This window comes from Epinephelus fuscoguttatus, linkage group LG24 (genome assembly GCF_011397635.1).
Source record: "Epinephelus fuscoguttatus linkage group LG24, E.fuscoguttatus.final_Chr_v1".
NCBI lineage: Eukaryota > Metazoa > Chordata > Actinopteri > Perciformes > Serranidae > Epinephelus > Epinephelus fuscoguttatus.
In genome coordinates, this window is record NC_064775.1 from 2,127,000 (window position 1) to 2,145,152 (window position 18,153).

The 18,153-nt window shown below is 40.1% G+C and overlaps 1 protein-coding gene across 1 annotated transcript in view; it reads left to right on the top strand.

The window, feature by feature from the left end:
* LOC125884805 (zinc finger protein GLI2-like) overlaps positions 1-18,153 on the top strand; it is a 108,507-nt gene that overhangs the window by 77,881 nt on the left and 12,473 nt on the right. Inside the window, exons 5-8 of the mRNA XM_049570044.1 lie at positions 217-399; positions 10,245-10,446; positions 12,135-12,327; positions 13,641-13,751. Coding sequence (XP_049426001.1) covers positions 217-399; positions 10,245-10,446; positions 12,135-12,327; positions 13,641-13,751 — 689 coding nt within the window. The remainder of the gene's footprint in view (positions 1-216; positions 400-10,244; positions 10,447-12,134; positions 12,328-13,640; positions 13,752-18,153) is intronic.

Consider the following 18,153-nt stretch of genomic DNA (forward strand, 5'->3'; position numbering starts at 1 on the left):
ACACTGGGGCCTGGAGGTGGGGGTGGGGTGGGAGCACCTACACGGGCCGTTGCACATCAGCGACCCCGCCCGCCGGCCCCTCGGCCCATTCATAGATCTCCTCAGCATGAGGCGGCACAGACCAGGAATTCACCCCCTTCTCACTCCTCCTTTTAGTTACTTCCTTCTCCTCCCTCCTTACACACTAACCCCCTCCCCCCTCTGTCTCCTCCACAGTGGCCCATGAGCATTTAAAAGACCGCGGGCTGTTTGGACTCCCTCCCCCTCCTCCGGGGGCGAGCCCGGCCGAGTATTACCACCTGATGGCCAGCCACCGGAGCCCGTACGGCGAGCTGCTCATGCAGGGGGCCGGGGCCACCGCGGGGTCCCACCTGTCCGACTACATCACCCCCATCGAGGGTGAGTAAACTGGGAAAGTTGCAAAGTGGAACCTCACAGCTGTTGGAGCCTTTTAGCCTCTTTTAACTCCTAGTTTTGCTTTTACAGCACTTTTAATGTCTGGTAGTGTTTTTCTGCACTTTATCTCTGGTGTGATGCTCATTGCCTTCACTGATCAATTAACCCTTTGAAACCTGGAGCAGCATCACATTAAGTGCTGCTGTCTTATTCTTGTGAACGTAATATCTCAAGAATAGTGTCAAAGAGTTTTTTTCAAATTTGGCACAAACATCCACTTAGACTCAAAAATGAACTGATGAGATTTTTGTGGTCAAAGGTCACTGTGACATCATCTGTCTCATTCTCATGAACACAGTATCTCTAAAACACCTCAGGGGAATTTCTTTAATTTGGCACAAATGTACACTTTAAGTCACGGGTGATCGGGTTAGAATTTGGTAGTCAGAAGCCAAGGTCACTGTGACCTTGTATCCGTCTCATTATCATGAATGCAACATCTGTAGAAGGCCCAGAGGGCATTTCCGCAAATTTAGCATTAACGTCCACTTTGACTTAACAGTGAAACAACTAGATTTTGGTGGTAATAGGTCAAAGATCAAGGTCACAGTGACCTTGCATCAGTCTCACTCTCATTAATGTGTTATCTCAAGTACACCTTGAGGGAATTTCTTAAAAATTTGGCACAAATGCTCCCTTGACATTTTACCACCAAGTTCTAATCAGTTCATGTTACATTCCTCCTATTGTCGTAAACTTGTTATCTCAAGAACACCTTGACAGAATTTCTTCACTTTGCTTCAGACGTCTACTTTGAGTCATGGATGAATGGATTAGAAATTGGTGGTCAGAGGTCAAGGTCACTGTGACTTTGTATCCGTTTCATTGTCATGATAACTCGAGAAGGCCAAGAGGGCGTTTCCTCAAATTTAGCATTAACGTCCACTTTGACTTAACAATGAAAAGACTAGATTTTGGTGGTCATAGGTCAAAGATCAAGGTCACAGTGACCTTGCATCAGTGTCATTCTCATTAATGTGTTATCTCAACAGCACCTGGAGGGAATTTCTTAAAAAACTGGCACAAATGTTCATTTTGAGTTACACATTAACTAATTACAACTTGGTGGTAAAATGTCAAGGTCACTTTAACCTTACACTCATCCTGTTGTCATTAACTTGTTATCTCAAGAACACCTTGACAGAATTTCTTCACTTTGGCACAAACGTCCGCTTTTAGTCATGCATGAATGGATCCGAAATTGGTGGTAAGAGGTCAAGGTCACTGTGACTTTGTATCCGTTTCATTGTCGTGATTGCGATAACTCAAGAAGGCCAAGAGGGTGGTTCCTCAAATTTGGCACAAACGTCCACGTGGACTTCAGAATGAACTGATCAGAATTAGCTGAGGTCAGTGTGACCTCACAAAACACGTTTTTGTCCATAACTGAAGAATTCATTCACTAATTCTGACCAAACTTGACACAAATGTCTAACAGGGTAAAATAATGAAGGTCAAAAGGTCAAAGGTCAGCTTGACTGTGACATCATCATGTTTTAACGTCATATCTCAGGAACAGAAGGGGAGACATTTGGTCAGATACTGAATTGGTGACTCTAATCTTGAAACTGTGCTGATTGTATAGATCTTCTGTGTGTGAAGCATCCATGTTTTCACTGACATGGATGGAGACTAACTGGACGGGTTCACGGAGGCGTACGACCACGAGGCGGTAACTCTAGTTCTGGCACTAACATGGCTGCCTGTACTCAGGTCCTGCAGCCAGAGAGAAGCCCACCCTGCTCCGTCCAATGAGCTGCTTTGACACTGATTAAGCAGAATGAAATTCCTATCAGGGCGCCGGGTCCAGGTGGATGATGAAACAAAGATCACAGGAGAGGCGTATGAATAAAAAAGGCTTGTATACATTTTTCATGTCAAACAACTTCAAACGGCCGAGAGGCCTTCAGGTATCAGCAGCGCGATGTTTCTCCCCCGCCGACCCTGAGCCAGCACTTTTCCATAAACACAGAGGACTTATTGTGCCGCCGTGACATTTCCAGTGCGCACCATCATCGGGCACGTTAGGTCGCAGCAGGTATATGTAATGTAATAAATGCCTACTTTGATCCAGCGCTTCGCTCTGCACCTTAAAAGGGGAGCCGTGTCTGAGGGGGAACTCCTGATGATGAACACCAGAGAGCGTAACGTCATCCGTCTGATACTAAATGCCAACTGCACCTCTCGTTCTAATGTCCTTCTCTGTGCAACACTTCCTGTTCGGGGTTACTTCTGGTCATGCACTGGCAGCCTTTAAGCGCACATGAAATAAATATAAAGATTGCACGAGGAAAAACTGGCATTTAAATCTAATGTTTCAGTAAAAAAATAAAATAGAACATAATAAAGTAACATTAAATAAGAAAAAATAATGTAAAATAAAATATAATAAAATAAAGTGAAATGAAATAAAATAAAAAATAATAAATAATAAAGTAAAATAAAGTAAAATGAAATAATATAAATAAAAATAATTAAAGTAAAATAAAATAAAATAAAAATAGAGTAAAATTAAATCAAAAAAATAATGTATAATAAAATAAAGTGAAATGAAATGAAATAAAAAATAATAACAATAAAGTAAAATTAAATAAAATACAATTAAGTAAAATAAAGTAAAATAAAATGAAATAAAATAAAATAAAAATGATTAAAGTAAAATAAAATAGAGTAAAATTAAATAAAATAGAACATAATAAAATAAAGTAAAATTAAATAAGAAAAATAATGTAAAATAAAATATAATAAAGTGAAATGAAATGAAATAAAAAATAATAAAAAATAAAGTAAAATGTAATAAAATAAAATAGAGTACAATTAAATAAAATATAACATAATAAATAAAAAAAATTAATTTAATTTTAAAGTTTGACCTTTTGATAGTCAAAATACAAAATGCAGATACATTTCTGGCCGATCCACTAATCAATGGGTCCACTCATTGTGCAACTGCGAGCAACGTGGGCAGTGTTTGGAGCAAAAAAGGAAAAGTAACTGAAAGTGAGCACCAGTTTTAAAGATTATTTGCTTTGGTCTCTGTTGGTGACATTTCACAGGTGCTCCAGGCCAGAAATACTGCAAAGACTGCTTTTAAACTACCATAATATATCAAACAGGCTGTCCAAATTCTGTGTGAATTTACCTGCCACAACCACCACTGCAGAAAGACACAAAACAAAATGAATAAATATTTAAGTTAAGTTCTGTTCAGCAGCACCTTCACACCAGAGAAACCTTTCAGCTCCTTCAGGGAAGGTAAAAAACGACTTCTAGGCACCACACCAACCACTACAGTCGGTGCAAATTTGCCCACAGAGCTCTGCGGTTGAGCGAGCGGTCAGCCCCGGGGTTAAACCCTCCGCTGCAGGTTCAGCAGATACAGCGCAGGCTTGTGAATGAGCCCGCTGTGTTGTTGTGTCGGAGGCCAAACTTGTGCCGCGGGCTGCCAGCAGCAGTGAAGCCGTCCAGCCCCGGGCTCACTAAAGCTGTCATAACTCAGTCTCCAGCCGTCCCCCGACACTGTGCAGGCGCTCGGGCCAAAACAAACGGAGAGCACGCTTGGCTCGGTCTCGCCAAAGTGTCACTTTTGGGTTATTCGCTGAGACTGTTGGACGTGGCTGTGAGAAGAAACATCACTTCACCTGCCAAGTGCACAAACTGAGACGCAGAGTGAAGGCTGCTGCTGCTGCTGCTCGTTATAACATGCTTCTCCGACCGGCCCACACTGTATGATGGGTTTCCTTTAACCAAAGTGTAAAGTCTCTACAAGTTCATTTTCATGCTGAGGAGCAAATAATAAAAGAGAAAACCTGCTCTGAAAGCAGGAAAACATTCAGAAATACAACAAAAAGTTGTCCATGATGGTAGCAGTTAGCAGCTAGCTAACCGTAGCTAACTTGTTTGTCCATTGTTTGGCCTGTGACGTAATAGGTCAACAAGCTCACAGAATAAAGTCAAACGTCCGCTGCATATTTGACATTCTCTGCAAGTTATTCCTCCCGTGTGCTGCGTAAAGTTTTGCAGATAAGTGTTTGTAAAAAGGTCCTCAGTGCAAAGTTTATGTGAGTGCATGCAGCACACATGAAAACCATGGTCGGCTGGCTCATGAGCCCCTCGTCCAGTGAGGACGGAGCATTTCTTCTTCTCTTTCCCCAAATGTTCCCCAGCAGCTGTGGCATCGTTTGAACCCGCAACCTTCTGGCTTCAAACAGTTCAGTTACATACAGACCACAGTGGCACCGAGAGCCTCGGGGGCTGCAGCACACACACATTCATCCACTCCCCAAATCACTCCACACACACTCACGCTCCCAGTGGCGGCTGCTGATATAAATCACAATGGAAAGGGGGGAGGGGGCGGTGGGGGTGGAGGGGTGGCGAGCGAGTGGAGCTGAGCTTTTCCATTGGTCCATTTATCAGGGGAAGTGGCACATTAATAAACACATCTCCCCAGAGGTGAGAGGAAGTAACAGAGATGAATACGGCTGCTAGTCCTGAACGGCTTCATCTGAGCCGCCGCGATCACTGATAACAAAAAACACACACCTGATCCTCTACACCTGCCCCCCCCCCTCCACCTCCTCCACCCCTGAACACCACCGTCACCGTCACCCTGAGCTACATCTCAACTTTAGCTGGTTAAATGTCCAAATTAGCGTCCCATGACACAGGCCCCGCCGACGGTAATGTCTTTGGTAATAAACCTCCCGAGCTGAGACGTCCCTCGAGAAACGGGCGTTGATGTTTTCCTCTTGTGCGGATCTGTTATATCATCACTCAGATTCCATGCACCCCAGGATAAAAGATGTCTCCCCTCTTCCTCAAGTCTCACAGCACCAATTTCTAAACAGATAACATATGTGATTTGTACCGGAGGATATACTTAGCAACAACCTTTTAGCCCCCGTCATTAAGGACGGCAGTGAAAGCAAACAAAGCAGAATTAATCGGTCGGGGAAATTAGACGCCGAGGAATAACTGGTGAGGGGTTGATCCACGCCAGATGTGGTTTGGCTTCCAAACTGTTTCTTTGCAAAGTGATCTGTAGAGACCGTCACAGTGTCCGGCACTGACTGTGTGTATCGAGCATTTCTTTCTATTAAAGGGACCCTGAGGATTTTTCTTATAAACATTTATTAAACTCCACAGTTTCTCATAGAAACCTAATTCTGAAGCTTGCATTCATATCCATGTTCCTCTTCTTCTGTCCTCCATTTCTTGGCACATTAACAATTTGAAAAATTAAAACCCAATCACCAGAAGAAATGTCAGTGTTGCTTATGGTTAGGTTTAGGTTTAAGCACGAAAACCACTTGGTTATATTTAGAAAAAGATCTTGAATTGGCTTAATGTACCTGGTTTTTGGGGCTCAATCCTGCTGGAAACGCAGTGATGTCTTCATGAAAAATAACTGCTTTTCACGCCATTATTTCAGGAGGAAAAACTGTGAGGGGTTGCTAAAAAAGATCCACCTTTGGTGCCTTAAAAGCTGTTGGAAAATCAGTGACTGGTTGCTACAAAATACCCAAATTTGATGTCCAATAAGCCGCAGGAAAAACAGTTAACAGTCGCTATAAAACACCCAGGTTTTGTGCCTAAAAATCCACCGGAAAAATGATGACTGGTTGCTACTTAACAGTCATGTTTGATCTCTAAAAAGCCACTTGAAACATAGTGAGTGGTTGCTACAAAATACCCACGTTTGGTGCCTAAAAAGCTGCTAGAAAAATAGTGACTGGTCGCTACGAAACACCCATGTTTTGTGCCTAAAAATCCACCAGAAAAATAATGACTGGTTGCTACTTAACAGTCATGTTTTATCTCTAAAAAGCCACTTGAAAGGCAGTGAGTGGTTGCTACAAAATACTGCTAGAAAAATAGTGTCTGGTTGCTATGAAACACTCATGTTTGGTGCCTATAAAGCTACCGGAATAGCCATGAGTGGTTGCTACAAAACACCCACATTTGGTGTCTAATAAGCTGCTGGAAAACCAGCGTATGGTTGCTACAAAACATCTGTGTTTGGTACCCGAAAAGCTGCTAGAAAAAAGCTTGCTGGGTGCTTCAAACCACCCGTGTTTGGTGCCTAAAAAGCTGCTGGAAAAGCAATGAGTAGTTGCTACAAAACACCCACATTTGATTCCCTAAAAATCCGCCAGAAAACCAGTGAGCGGTCACCACACAACACCCACATTACATGCCTGATAAACCTCTGGAAAAACAGTGACATTAGGTGCATAATGCCACAAGATAAACAGTTACTGGTCACTACAATACACTTACATTTGGTACCTAAAAAGCCACACAATAAGCAGTGAGTGGATGCTACAAAACACCTACATTAGGTGGATAAAGACACAGAATAAACTGACTGGTCGCTACAAAACACCCACATTTGGTGCCTAAAAAGCTGCTGGAAACACAGCAACTAGTTCCTATAAAATCACCCACATTTGGTGTCTAAAAAGCCACTAGAGGAACAACAACCTGTTGCCACAAAACACCTACATTAAGTGCATAAAGCCACAGGATGAACAGTGACTGGTTGCTACAAAACACTCGCATTAGGTGCCTAAAAGTCACTTTAAAAAAATAACGACTGGTTGCTGCAAAACACCCACGTTTGGTGCCTAAAAAGCTGCTGGAAAAGCAGCAAGTGGTTACTACAGAACACTCACATTTGGGGCCTAAAAAGCTGTTCGAAAATAGTGACTGATTGCTATGAAACACCCATGTTTGGTGCCAGAAAAGCTGCTGGAAACACAGCAACTGGTTCCTATGAATCACCCCTATTTGGTGCCTAAAAAGCCACTAGAGGTTGCCACAAAACACCTACATTAGGCACAAAAGCCACAGGATGAACAGTGACTGGTTGTTACAAAACATCCTAATTTGGTGCCCCAGAAAGCCTCTAGAAAAATAGTGACTGGTTGCTATGAAATACCCACATTTGCTTCCTACAAACCAACTGGGAAGAACTGTTAAAGGTCACTATGAAACACCCACACTGGGTGCATAAAGCAGCTTGATAAACAGACTGGTCACTACAAAACACCTATATTTGACGCCTAAAAATCTGTTGGAAACACAGCAATGGGTTGCTAAAACACAACAAGCTTCTGAAGGTATAAAGGTGTCCTTGAATGCTTTGTAGAGCTAAAACAATCGATTGATAAGATAATCTGACCAAAAAAAAAACATTTTGTTAATAAATGATTAATTTCAGTCCATTATAAAACAAAAACACTGAGTTCAGCTTCTCTAATGTGAGGAGTCTGATCTGTGTCATACAGTCAGTTTTGGACTGCTCATCAACAATGCCAACAAAGAACTCCAACACTACCATATCTACAAACAGGAAGTTGAGAGCCTGAAGACGGTCCTCCTAACCCTTTAGATTTCAAGTCCTCATTTGAATTTACATTTCAGAGCGGAGATCGATCACATCGCTCTGCATACATTTCCTCACAGTTGAAATCAATTCTCTGTAAATTGCCCTCATTTAACATGGTGAAGTACAAACCCAGACTGTGCGATGTTTATCTGGAGTAATTACGGGGAATTATTGTGGGGGAGATTGATTCGTTATGTCTGAATCTTAATGGGGTCGCCACATGTGGGCAGATGTCAGAGGCTTTCACACAGACCAGTTTTTGGACCAAAGACTGGAGAAGTGTTTTAAGGAAGTGTGTTGCTTAACGGCACGTCAGCAATGAGGGTGCTAGTTGTAGAAGCCTTTTCTTTCAGTGGACTTCCTGCTGCCGTTTGTGCCACACGGTGCCTCCATGAGGCTCAGTAATATCCTCTGCCATGCTCAGTTTCCGTCACTGTGGACAAATTGTTTACTGTATTAGCTGTGAATCAATCTGGAGCTCATTGATAGGGTTGTTCTGTGTCCGTGGGGTTTGAGTGTCGCGGGGAGGCTGCGGCGGCATCCATCACGCCTGTCAGCCTTCCACCTCCTGGATCCTGAAATAACGTGAGCGAGTGACACGGGCTGATGTGAAGAAGACGCTGTGAGTGACTCTTTGGATTTCAGGAATCATTCTTTTAGATCAAGAGTGTTTAGAGTCACAGTGGGACGTTGGGTCAGGATGGAGGACGTGCAGCATTTATCACCTCCGTCACATTAACAGCAGGTATCTGTGGAGACCTCACAGCTCCAGCTGTTTGAAACCATACAGTCAGGTTTGAAATAAAAAACTGAATTCAGTGGTGTTTTTATGGTTGGATTTGTTTTTATGAGCTTTGCTCTCAGCTCAAAGCCCATCTTTTAAAATCAGCTCAGAAATATAAAGTTTGATGTAGAGCTGGATGATATGACCAACAAATAATACTGATATAGTTATATATCAATATTCTGAGATCTCCTCTGAATTACTGCAGACTGCTAAAACACTAGACTACTAGATAGACTACTGTAAAAAATAAAGTTAATCAAAGTGCTGGTATAATAGAGTTCAAGTTTTATTATCGTACAGTAGAAAGTTATAATAAGGTAAAAATAGAGTACTGTTATAATGAAGATAAATAAAGTAATGTTATAATAATTTTAAATAAAGTACATGAGTACTCATTGATAGGATTGATAGGGTACTTTATTTAATTGTTATAATTAGGTTAAGTATTGTAATAACAAAATTAGTACTTATAATTGAGTAAAAGTAAAGTACTGTTTTAATAAAGTTTTAATAAAGTGAAATAAAATACTGTTTTAATAAAGTCAAACAAAATACTGTTTTAATAGAGTCCAATAAAGTTTTAATAAAAAATAAAATACTGTTTCAATAGAGTCAAATACTGTTTTAATAAAGTCAAATAAAATACTGTTTTAATAGAGTCCAATAAAGTTTTAATAAAAAATAAAATATGTTTTAATAGAGTCAAATACTGCTTTAATAAAGTCAAATAAAATACTGTTTTAATAGAGTCCAATAAAGTTTTAATAAAAAATAAAATATGTTTTAATAGAGTCACATAAAGTTTTAATAAAAAATAAAATACTGTTTTAATAGAGTCAAATAAAGTTTCAATAAAAAATAAAATACTGTTTCAATAGTCAAATTTTTAATAAAGTCAAATAAAATACTGTTTTAATAGAGTCCAATAAAGTTTTAATAAAAAATAAAATACTGTTTTAATAGAGTCCAATAAAGTTTTAATAAAAAATAAAATGTTTTAATAGAGTCACATAAAGTTTTAATAAAAAATAAAATACTGTTTTAATAGAGTCAAATAAAGTTTTAATAAAGTCAAATAAAATACTGTTTTAATAGAGTCAAATAAAGTTTTAATAAAGTCAAACAAAATACTGTTTTAATAGAGTCCAATAGTTTTAATAGTCAAATAAAATACTGTTTTAATAGAGTCCAATAAAGTTTTAATAAAAAATAAAATGTTTTAATAGAGTCACATAAAGTTTCAATAAAAAATAAAATACTGTTTCAATAGTCAAATTTTTAATAGAGTCAAATAAAATACTGTTTCAATAGAGTCAAAGTACTGTTTCAATAAAGATAAACAACACATTGCTGACTGTTTAAATGAAGTTAAATAAAGTTCTTTTTAAATAGAGATAAAACAGTTATGATAAAGTTCAGTCGTCAGTACTGAGCCACACTTGGCGCTCTGTGGTGAAACTTCGTGGCGCGAGGAGGAGAGTCCAACAGAAGTTGACAGACAGGCCCGTCTACGCTGACTGACTGACTGACTGACTGATGATTTGTGGGTAATGAAGTCCTCAGTGAGCTCACATCAAAGCACCTGTCGGCTCACCTGTGTGTCCGCAGTGTCGCGGTTCTCCAGCCCCAGACTGACGCCGCGGCTGAGCAGGAAGCGGGCTCTGTCCATCTCGCCGCTGTCGGACGCCAGCATCGACCTCCAGACCATGATCCGCACGTCGCCCAACTCGCTGGTCGCCTACATCAACAACTCGCGCTCCAGCTCGGCCGCCAGCAGCTCCTACGGACACCTGTCCGTCGGAGGACTCAGGTAAGTCACCTCATAGCTCCTACTGTGCTTCCTACTTTTCCTTCACCTTCTCTTCCTCCTTATTTCCTTCTCTACCTCCTTATTTGTCTCCTTATCACCTCTTTCCTCTCCTGCCTCCTTGTGTCCTAGCCCTTAATTTATTTCCACAACACAGTGTTTCCTTTCTTGCCATGTTCCTTCCTAGCTTCCTTTCCTACTTTAACCTTTTTACTTTCCTTTTTCCTTACCCCTGTTCCTTCACTATCCTATCCTCCCTTTTATGTCCCCTGGCTTCTCCTTTCCTTCTCTACCTCCTCATTAGGTTCCTTAACGTATAATTTCCTTCCTTACAGCTTTGATTTGTCCCCTACCTCCTAATTTCCTCTCCTACCTCCTTGTTTGCCTGCCTACATCCTCATTTCCTCCCTTTCCCTCTTCTTCTCTTCCATACCTCCTACTTACACTTTTTCTCTTCTACTTTCCTGTTTCCTTTCTCTACCTCTTCATCTCCTTTCAAACCTCCTCCTTTTGTCCCCTACCTCCTTATTTTATTCCCTACCTCCTTGTTTCCTTTCCTACATCTGTATACCCTTCAGTAGCCTCTTTGTCTTTCCTACTTCCTCCTTTCCTTCTGTACTTCTCTTCACTTCCTTCCTAATTTCTCTCCCCTCCTCTCATTTCCTGTCATACCTCCTTCATTTTTCCTGTCCCTCCTAATTTCCTTCCCCATACCCTTGTTTTCCTCCCCTCTTCTTTCCCTCCCTACCTCCTACTTTCTCTTTTCCTTCTCTACTTCTTTTCCCCTTCTCTTCCTCCTCATTTCTCCCCCAACCTCCCATTTCTCTTCATACCTCCTCCTTTCCTCCCCATACCTCCTAATTTCCATCCTCATCTTCCTTCCTACATCCTCGTTTCCTTCTCTAACTTCCTCTTCTCTTTCATACCTCCATCTCTCTCCCCTTTCCTTTGCTGCTCACCATTTGTTCACACCTCCTACATCCTTACTTCCTTCTCTACCTCTGTTTTTTCCTTCTCCAACATCTTTGTTTTGTTCCCTATCTCCTAATTTCCTTTCCCAACATCTTCCCGTCTTTCATACCTCCTACTTCCTCGTTTCCTTGTCTAATTTCTTTTCTTTGTTTTGTTTCCTGTCTCCTAATTTCCTTCCCTAACTCTTTTGTCTTTCCTTGCATGCAGTTACTTCTTCTCAGTTCCCGCTTCTTTCCTTCCCTTCCTCCTATTCTCTTTCCTACTCTCTCATTTCCTTCTGTACTTCCCTTTCCTCCTCTTATTTCCCCCTCATTTCTCCCCTGACCTCCCATTTCCTTTCCCATGTCCTTGTTCCCTTCCCTACCTCCTACTTTCCCTTTTCCTTCTGTACCTCTGTACCTCCTTGTTTGCCTTTCTGCATCCTCACTTCCTTCCTTAGCCTCTTCCTGTTCTTCATACTTCCTTTCCTTATCTACTTCCTGTTCTTTTTCCCACATCTTTGTTTTGTTCCCTACCTCCTATTTTCTTTCCTCACCTCCTTGTTTTCCCCACCTAGCAGCTTCTTCTCTTCCATACTGTGCCTCCTACTTTCTCCTTTCCTTCTCTACTTCCTTGTCCCCTTCTCTGCCTCCTTCATGTCCTCACTGCTTCCTTATTTAACCCCAGTCACACATGTCGGACCGATATGAATTTAATCACCATGTTTTTGTTCCCTGCAGCCCGTCCTTCCCGTTCCCTCACCCCATCAACCCCATGGCGTACCAGCAGCTCCTCTCCCAGCAGCGGGGGCTCAGCGCCTTCGGACACACCCCGCCCCTCATCCAGCCTCCGCCCACTTTCTCCAGCCGCCAGCCGGGCCTCGGCCTCTCCTCGCTGCCCGGCTCCGCCCACAACAGCGACCTGCCGTCCAAAGTAAAGAGACGAACATGTTCAACACTTTATGTTAATGCATTTCATCATGTGTTTGTTTCCAGTGCAAATTTTCTCAAAATCCATTTCTCTAAAATCAAATTATCTATTCTACACCGCTGATAAAAAAAAATAAATAAAAAAATGTAAATTTCAAGGCAAAAAGCTTTTCACAGAATTTTAGAGGTTAATTTGATTTTTGAGATTTTTGACAGTGTTGTGCAGCAACCTTTTGTTTCAAGATGCAACAATATAATAATAATTATTAATATTATTATTTTAGAAAAAATGAAATTAGTTTTTCTTTTTTTTTCCAGAGAAATTGAATTATTGAATTGTTATTTTTTAACAGGTTTTTATTTATTTTTATGATTTTTTTTGTATCACAAAAAATTGAAGCTCATGTCTTTTAGGAACAGGTTTAGAGATTCTGATTTTTTTTTTATTTGTTTTTTTTTTAAAAATTGAAGTTATGTTATTTTTTTATTATAATTTTATTATTAATTTCTTTATTTTATTTTAGTTTTTATTTTTATTTTTATTAAAATTATTTTTTGTGTTTAGAAAAACTGAAGTCAACGTCTATTAGGAACAAGTTAAGATATTAGAGTTGTTTTTTTTTTTTTTTAAGAAAAACTGAAGTTAACAGGTTCAAATATTTTTATTTATTTGTTATTATTTTATTTTCTTATATTTTTTATAGTTAGTAAAAGTGAAGTTAGGGTTTGTTAGGACCAGATTGTTTTTTTTAGTAGAAGATTGCAGCTTTTTAGGAATCACGTGTGGACGCAATGACTTGATCTGCTGGAGCGTTTACAGACTCATGTTCAGATGGTTTGAGGTTTAACTCTCTGAGGTCTGTGCGGATGAATCAGCGCGCTCACTGTAACTCTGGTTGTTCCTCTGGAGGAACTCCCCCCTCGTTGCCCTGCAGGGATTTCTCACTGGCAACAACTATTTAGCCAAAGCAGGAACGTAACTGCTTCAGTTTCCAACTGTTGAGTTTTTATTTTCCATCGTCCCCTCTGATGTCGGCGTTATCGTCACAGTGTTTAGATCTGCGGTGTCAGCACATGTAATCAGTGTGAGCAGCGTCCCCTCGGAGGTAAATGCTGGGTGGGTGGGGGGGGGCACAGTCCAAACTTGGTTTTTCTCTCTCATGCTGTCAGCGAGTGGAAGAATCTGTGACTCAGCCTGAAATTACAGATGCGTGTGAGAGGTCAGCGAGTGCATGGGAAGACACGCACCATCCGGACTGGTTCTACTGGTCCATCTCCTCATCACATACGTCTGAATCTTTTCTTTCCTCTCTGCAGAACCACAGCGGTGACTCAGCCGTCAGCAGCACAGTCGATCCCATGATCACTAAAAGGTCAAAGGTCAAGTCCGAAGCAGAGGGACTGAGGCCGTTGTCTCCGTGTTCACCGGTATGAGAACAAAAACCCACCTACACCACAGATTCAAATTCATCTGCTTTTATTTGAAGTTCTTATTCTACTGAATTTTGCAGCAATATGAACAGAAACATGGTCTGAATGTTCTCAGGATAAAACGTGACCTTTATTAACGAACACTCTGTAACATATTAATTATGTCAGTTATTTCCTCACATTAAACCTCGAGACGGCCAGTGGTGCAAAATTCTGTCATTTTGTAAAGGAAGGTTTGTTACATAACTTCAGATCCTAGTTATGAAAATGTAAAATAATAGCAGTATTCAGAATTGCTGTAGTAAAAGTTGCTCTCACCTGATAAAGACATTGAGACACTCAGAGTGAGGACATTTTACAAAGTGGGGACTTTTTTGGCTGTGAGGACTTCTGTGAGGAAGTTGGGATAATTTGAGGACATTTTTGGGAAACTTTCTGAAATGCAGACATTTTGAAAAGCGGGGACATTTTGCAAGATCAGCAAAAACTTTGGACATGTTTCCTAAGTCGGGAATTTTTGGAGAGTGAAGACAGTTTTAGAAAGTCCAAGCATTGTTAGAATAGGAAGACATTTTTGGAAAGTCCAAATACTTTTGGATAGTGAGGACATTTTTTGGAAAGTCTAAAAAAATGGAAGATGTAGATAGTTTTTGGAAAGTCAGATCATTTTTGGAAATTGTGGACATTTCTTGAAAAATCAAGAAACTTTTGAAAAAGAAGTCCTGGAGAGTTTGAGCACTGTTAGAAAATAAGGACAGTTTTTAAAAGTCACAACATTTTTGGAGACTGTGGACATTTCTTCAAAAACTGAGACATTTTGGCAAGAGAAGACAGTTTTAGAAAGTCAAGGTACTGTACAATTTGAGGACATTTTTTGCAAAGTCAGAAAAAGTGGAAAATAAGCAGTTTTTCGAAAATTGAGATGTTTGAAGTCAGTACCCTTGAAAAGTTTGGATGCTTTTTAAGACACTGGATATTTCTGGAAAAAATCAAGGAATTTTGGAAAGTGTAGGCAGATTTTAGAAAGTCCAAATACTTTTGGATAGTGAGGACATTTTTTTTGGAAAGTCTAAAAAATGGAAGATGTAGATCGTTTTTGGAAAGTCAGAGCATTTTTGGAAATTGTGGACATTTCTTAAAAAATCAAGAAACTTTTGAAAGAGAAGTCCTGGAGAGTTTGAGCACTGTTAGAAAACGAGGACATTTTTTCAAAGTCCAAATACTTTCGGAAAGTCTGAGTAAAAACATTTTTTGAAAGTGTGGGCATTTATTGAAAAAATCAAGACATTTTGGAAAGTGAAGGACATTTTAGAAAGTCAGGGTACTGAGAGTTGAGAGTTTTTTTTCTGAAGGTCAAAAAAGTGGAAAGTAAGCAGTTTTTGCAAAGTTAAGACATTTTTTATGAAACTGTGGACATTTCTTGAAAATCCAAGACATTCTGTAAAGCAAGGACAGTTTTTAGAAAATCAAAACATGCTTTAAAAGTGGGGACAGTTTCTTTTTGAAAGCTGGGATGTTTGGAAATAGAGGACTTTATGGAAAGTCAGAACATGTTTGAAAAGGTGGGACATTTTTTGGAAACTGGTCATTTCTTGAAATTCAAGACATTTTGTAAAGTGAAGACAGTTTTTCAAAGTCAGAGTATTGGCAGAATATGAGGACATTTTTGGAAAGTGACAATAGTTTTTGAAAAGGTGGGACATTTTCTGGAAATGAGACATCTCTTTAAAACTCTACGTTTTTAAAGCAGTTCAGTTTTGATATTTTCGTAATTCAAAACATTTTGTAAAGTCAGGGCATTTTTGGAATAACGAAGACATTTTTAGAAACGTTGACCTCCTGTTTGTCTTTTCCCACCACCCCTTCCCTAAGTCGTGATCCATGGTGTGACTGGTGGCCCCTGGGAGCCGCAGCCTCCCGTGACCCCCTTGTAAAGCGTGAAAAACTCCACATGATAAGAGCTTTGCATGCGTTCGTTTGGTGGCTCCGGGGCCCCTCCTCTCCGCCGCTCCCCGGCCACTGTAAACTGTGCCACAGCACTTCATTTTCATGAAATATTGGCCGGGCTTTATTGTCATCTGAGGAGCCTTTTTCTCTTCTTTTGACAAATTTGCGGCTCCTCTCCGATAGCGAGGCAGGTTTGGGCTTGATGCATGGGGACGGCGGTGCGCGCAGTCGTCTTGGGGCCACCAGAATTGATGAAGATAGCGTGCGTGGGGCAGAGACAAACATGCTGCAGTCAGCACGTTGTATGTGTGTGTGGAGGTGTGTGTGTGTGTGTGTGTGTGTGTGTTGGTGGAGGCGTACAGGAAGCCGGGTGGGACGAGCTGTGTGTCAGTTTCTGTCTCACACATGCATGTGTGCTCTGGAACAACTGTGTTTGTGAGGACAATTAGAGTTTTAGACACTGAGTGTGAGGACATTTTAAAAGTGAGGACATTTCTGTTTCAGTAAAACGGACATTTAAACAAGTGACACTGTTGGAAAGTTTGAACACTTTGGGAAGTGGGGACACTTTTGGACAATTTAAGTAATGACATATAGAAGGAGCACAAATGTCTTTGGACAAATAAGGACATTTTTAAATGTGTGGACATTAAGAAACAAAAGACTCTCAGAAAGTGAGGATGTAGAAAGTTAAGACGTTTTCAGAAACGCAGGGACATTGGGAACATGGGGACTTTTTTGGATCGTTGGGATGACACTTCGAAAGTCAGTCATATTTCAGAGTGAAGACATTTTTGCAAACATAGGACGTCTTGGAAAGTGAGAATTTTTTTTTTTTGAGTGAGAACAATTGCGTCTCAGTAAAAGGGACTTTATGGAAAAAGACGACTTTTTTAACAAATTTCATTTTTGGAAAGTTTTAACATTTTGAAAAGAGGAGACACTTTTGGATAATCTTGAAAAAAAATTAGGGCATTTGAGTAATGGCATGTAAGGAGAGCAGAAATGTCTTTGGGATATTGAGAAGGTACTTTGGAAAATCAGGACATTATTAGAAACTAAACTAAACAGAGAGAGAGAGAGAGACTGTCGTGTACATTTTTGCAGGACAGAGGACACAAATCTGTCTTAGTAAAAGGGACTTCATGGAAAGAGAAGAAATTTTAAAAATTGACATTTTAGAAACATTTGTACCGTTGGGACATCTTGAGAAATTAAGACATTTAAGTAATGACATGTAACCGAAGCGCAAATGTCTTTGGAAAGTCTGGACGGTATTTTTGGACAACGACGAAATGTTTAAAATTGAGGATGTTTTCGGAAAATTGGAAAACTTGAGGAAAGTAAAGACTTTTTTTAGAGAGTGAGGACATTTTGGAAAGTGGGGACATTTTTGGACCGCTGGGATGTCATTTTTAAAGTCAGAGTAACATTAGAGGATATATTTTTGTGTTTTTGGACACATTTTTGGATAGTGAGGATTTTTTAAAATGACCACAATTTGGGACAATAAGCACTTTTTAAAATGTGAGGATATCTTTGGAAAGTTGGGAAACTTGGGGGAAATAAGGACATTTTTTAAAGACTGAGGGCATTTTGGAAAGAGGGACTTAGAAATTTAACACATTTTTAGAAAAAAAAAAAGAAGATTTTAATCATTGAGAGCATTTTTGGGAAGTCAGGACATTTTGGAAAGTGGGGATGTTTTTTGGAACATTGGAATAACATTTTAAAAGTCAGGATACTATAACAGAATGAAGACATTTTTGCAACCTGGGGACACTTTTAGACAGTGAGACTAGTTCTGAGAGTGAGCACAATTTGAAGAGCGTTAGAGCAACTCTGGAAAGTGAAAACTTTTTTGAAGTTGTGAGTGACATTAAGTGACGGTAATTATGAAAGTCGCTCTTTCATTCTTTCAAAATTGAGAATATTTTTGGAATTTAGGATGTTCTGTAAAAAGCGAGGACATTTTTGGAAAAGTAAGAACAGCGTAGCAGCAGGTTTGTGGAAAGCATTACATGACGAGAGCGTCCTGACGAGAGCAGAGTAGACATTTTTGTATGCTTTAGACTTTTTTAAGCAGAAATGTCCACCTGTGTCCTGACCTACAGACTTTGAGAGTGATCCCACTCTTCATCATTTTAAAAGGTCTGAACACAAAGATCAGGTCGAGGGACTCTGTGTTTGGCTCGTTAAGCTTCACGCTGCCTAATTACAGAGGAACCAGGAGCTGTAAACACAGGTCACGTGTCAGTTTGTGGTTCAGGTTGTCAAAACAAATCTGATTCCAGCCTCTTTAACTTCAGTGAAGCATGATGCTCTTCAATCTGTAATTTACTGTCTCTGGTGTCCGTGTCAGGTAAAACATACGAGCAAACAGCTGAATGCTGTAAACGCTTCCACATGTGCTCGCTGCAGACACGTCCTCAGAAGAAGATGAGTGTATCCG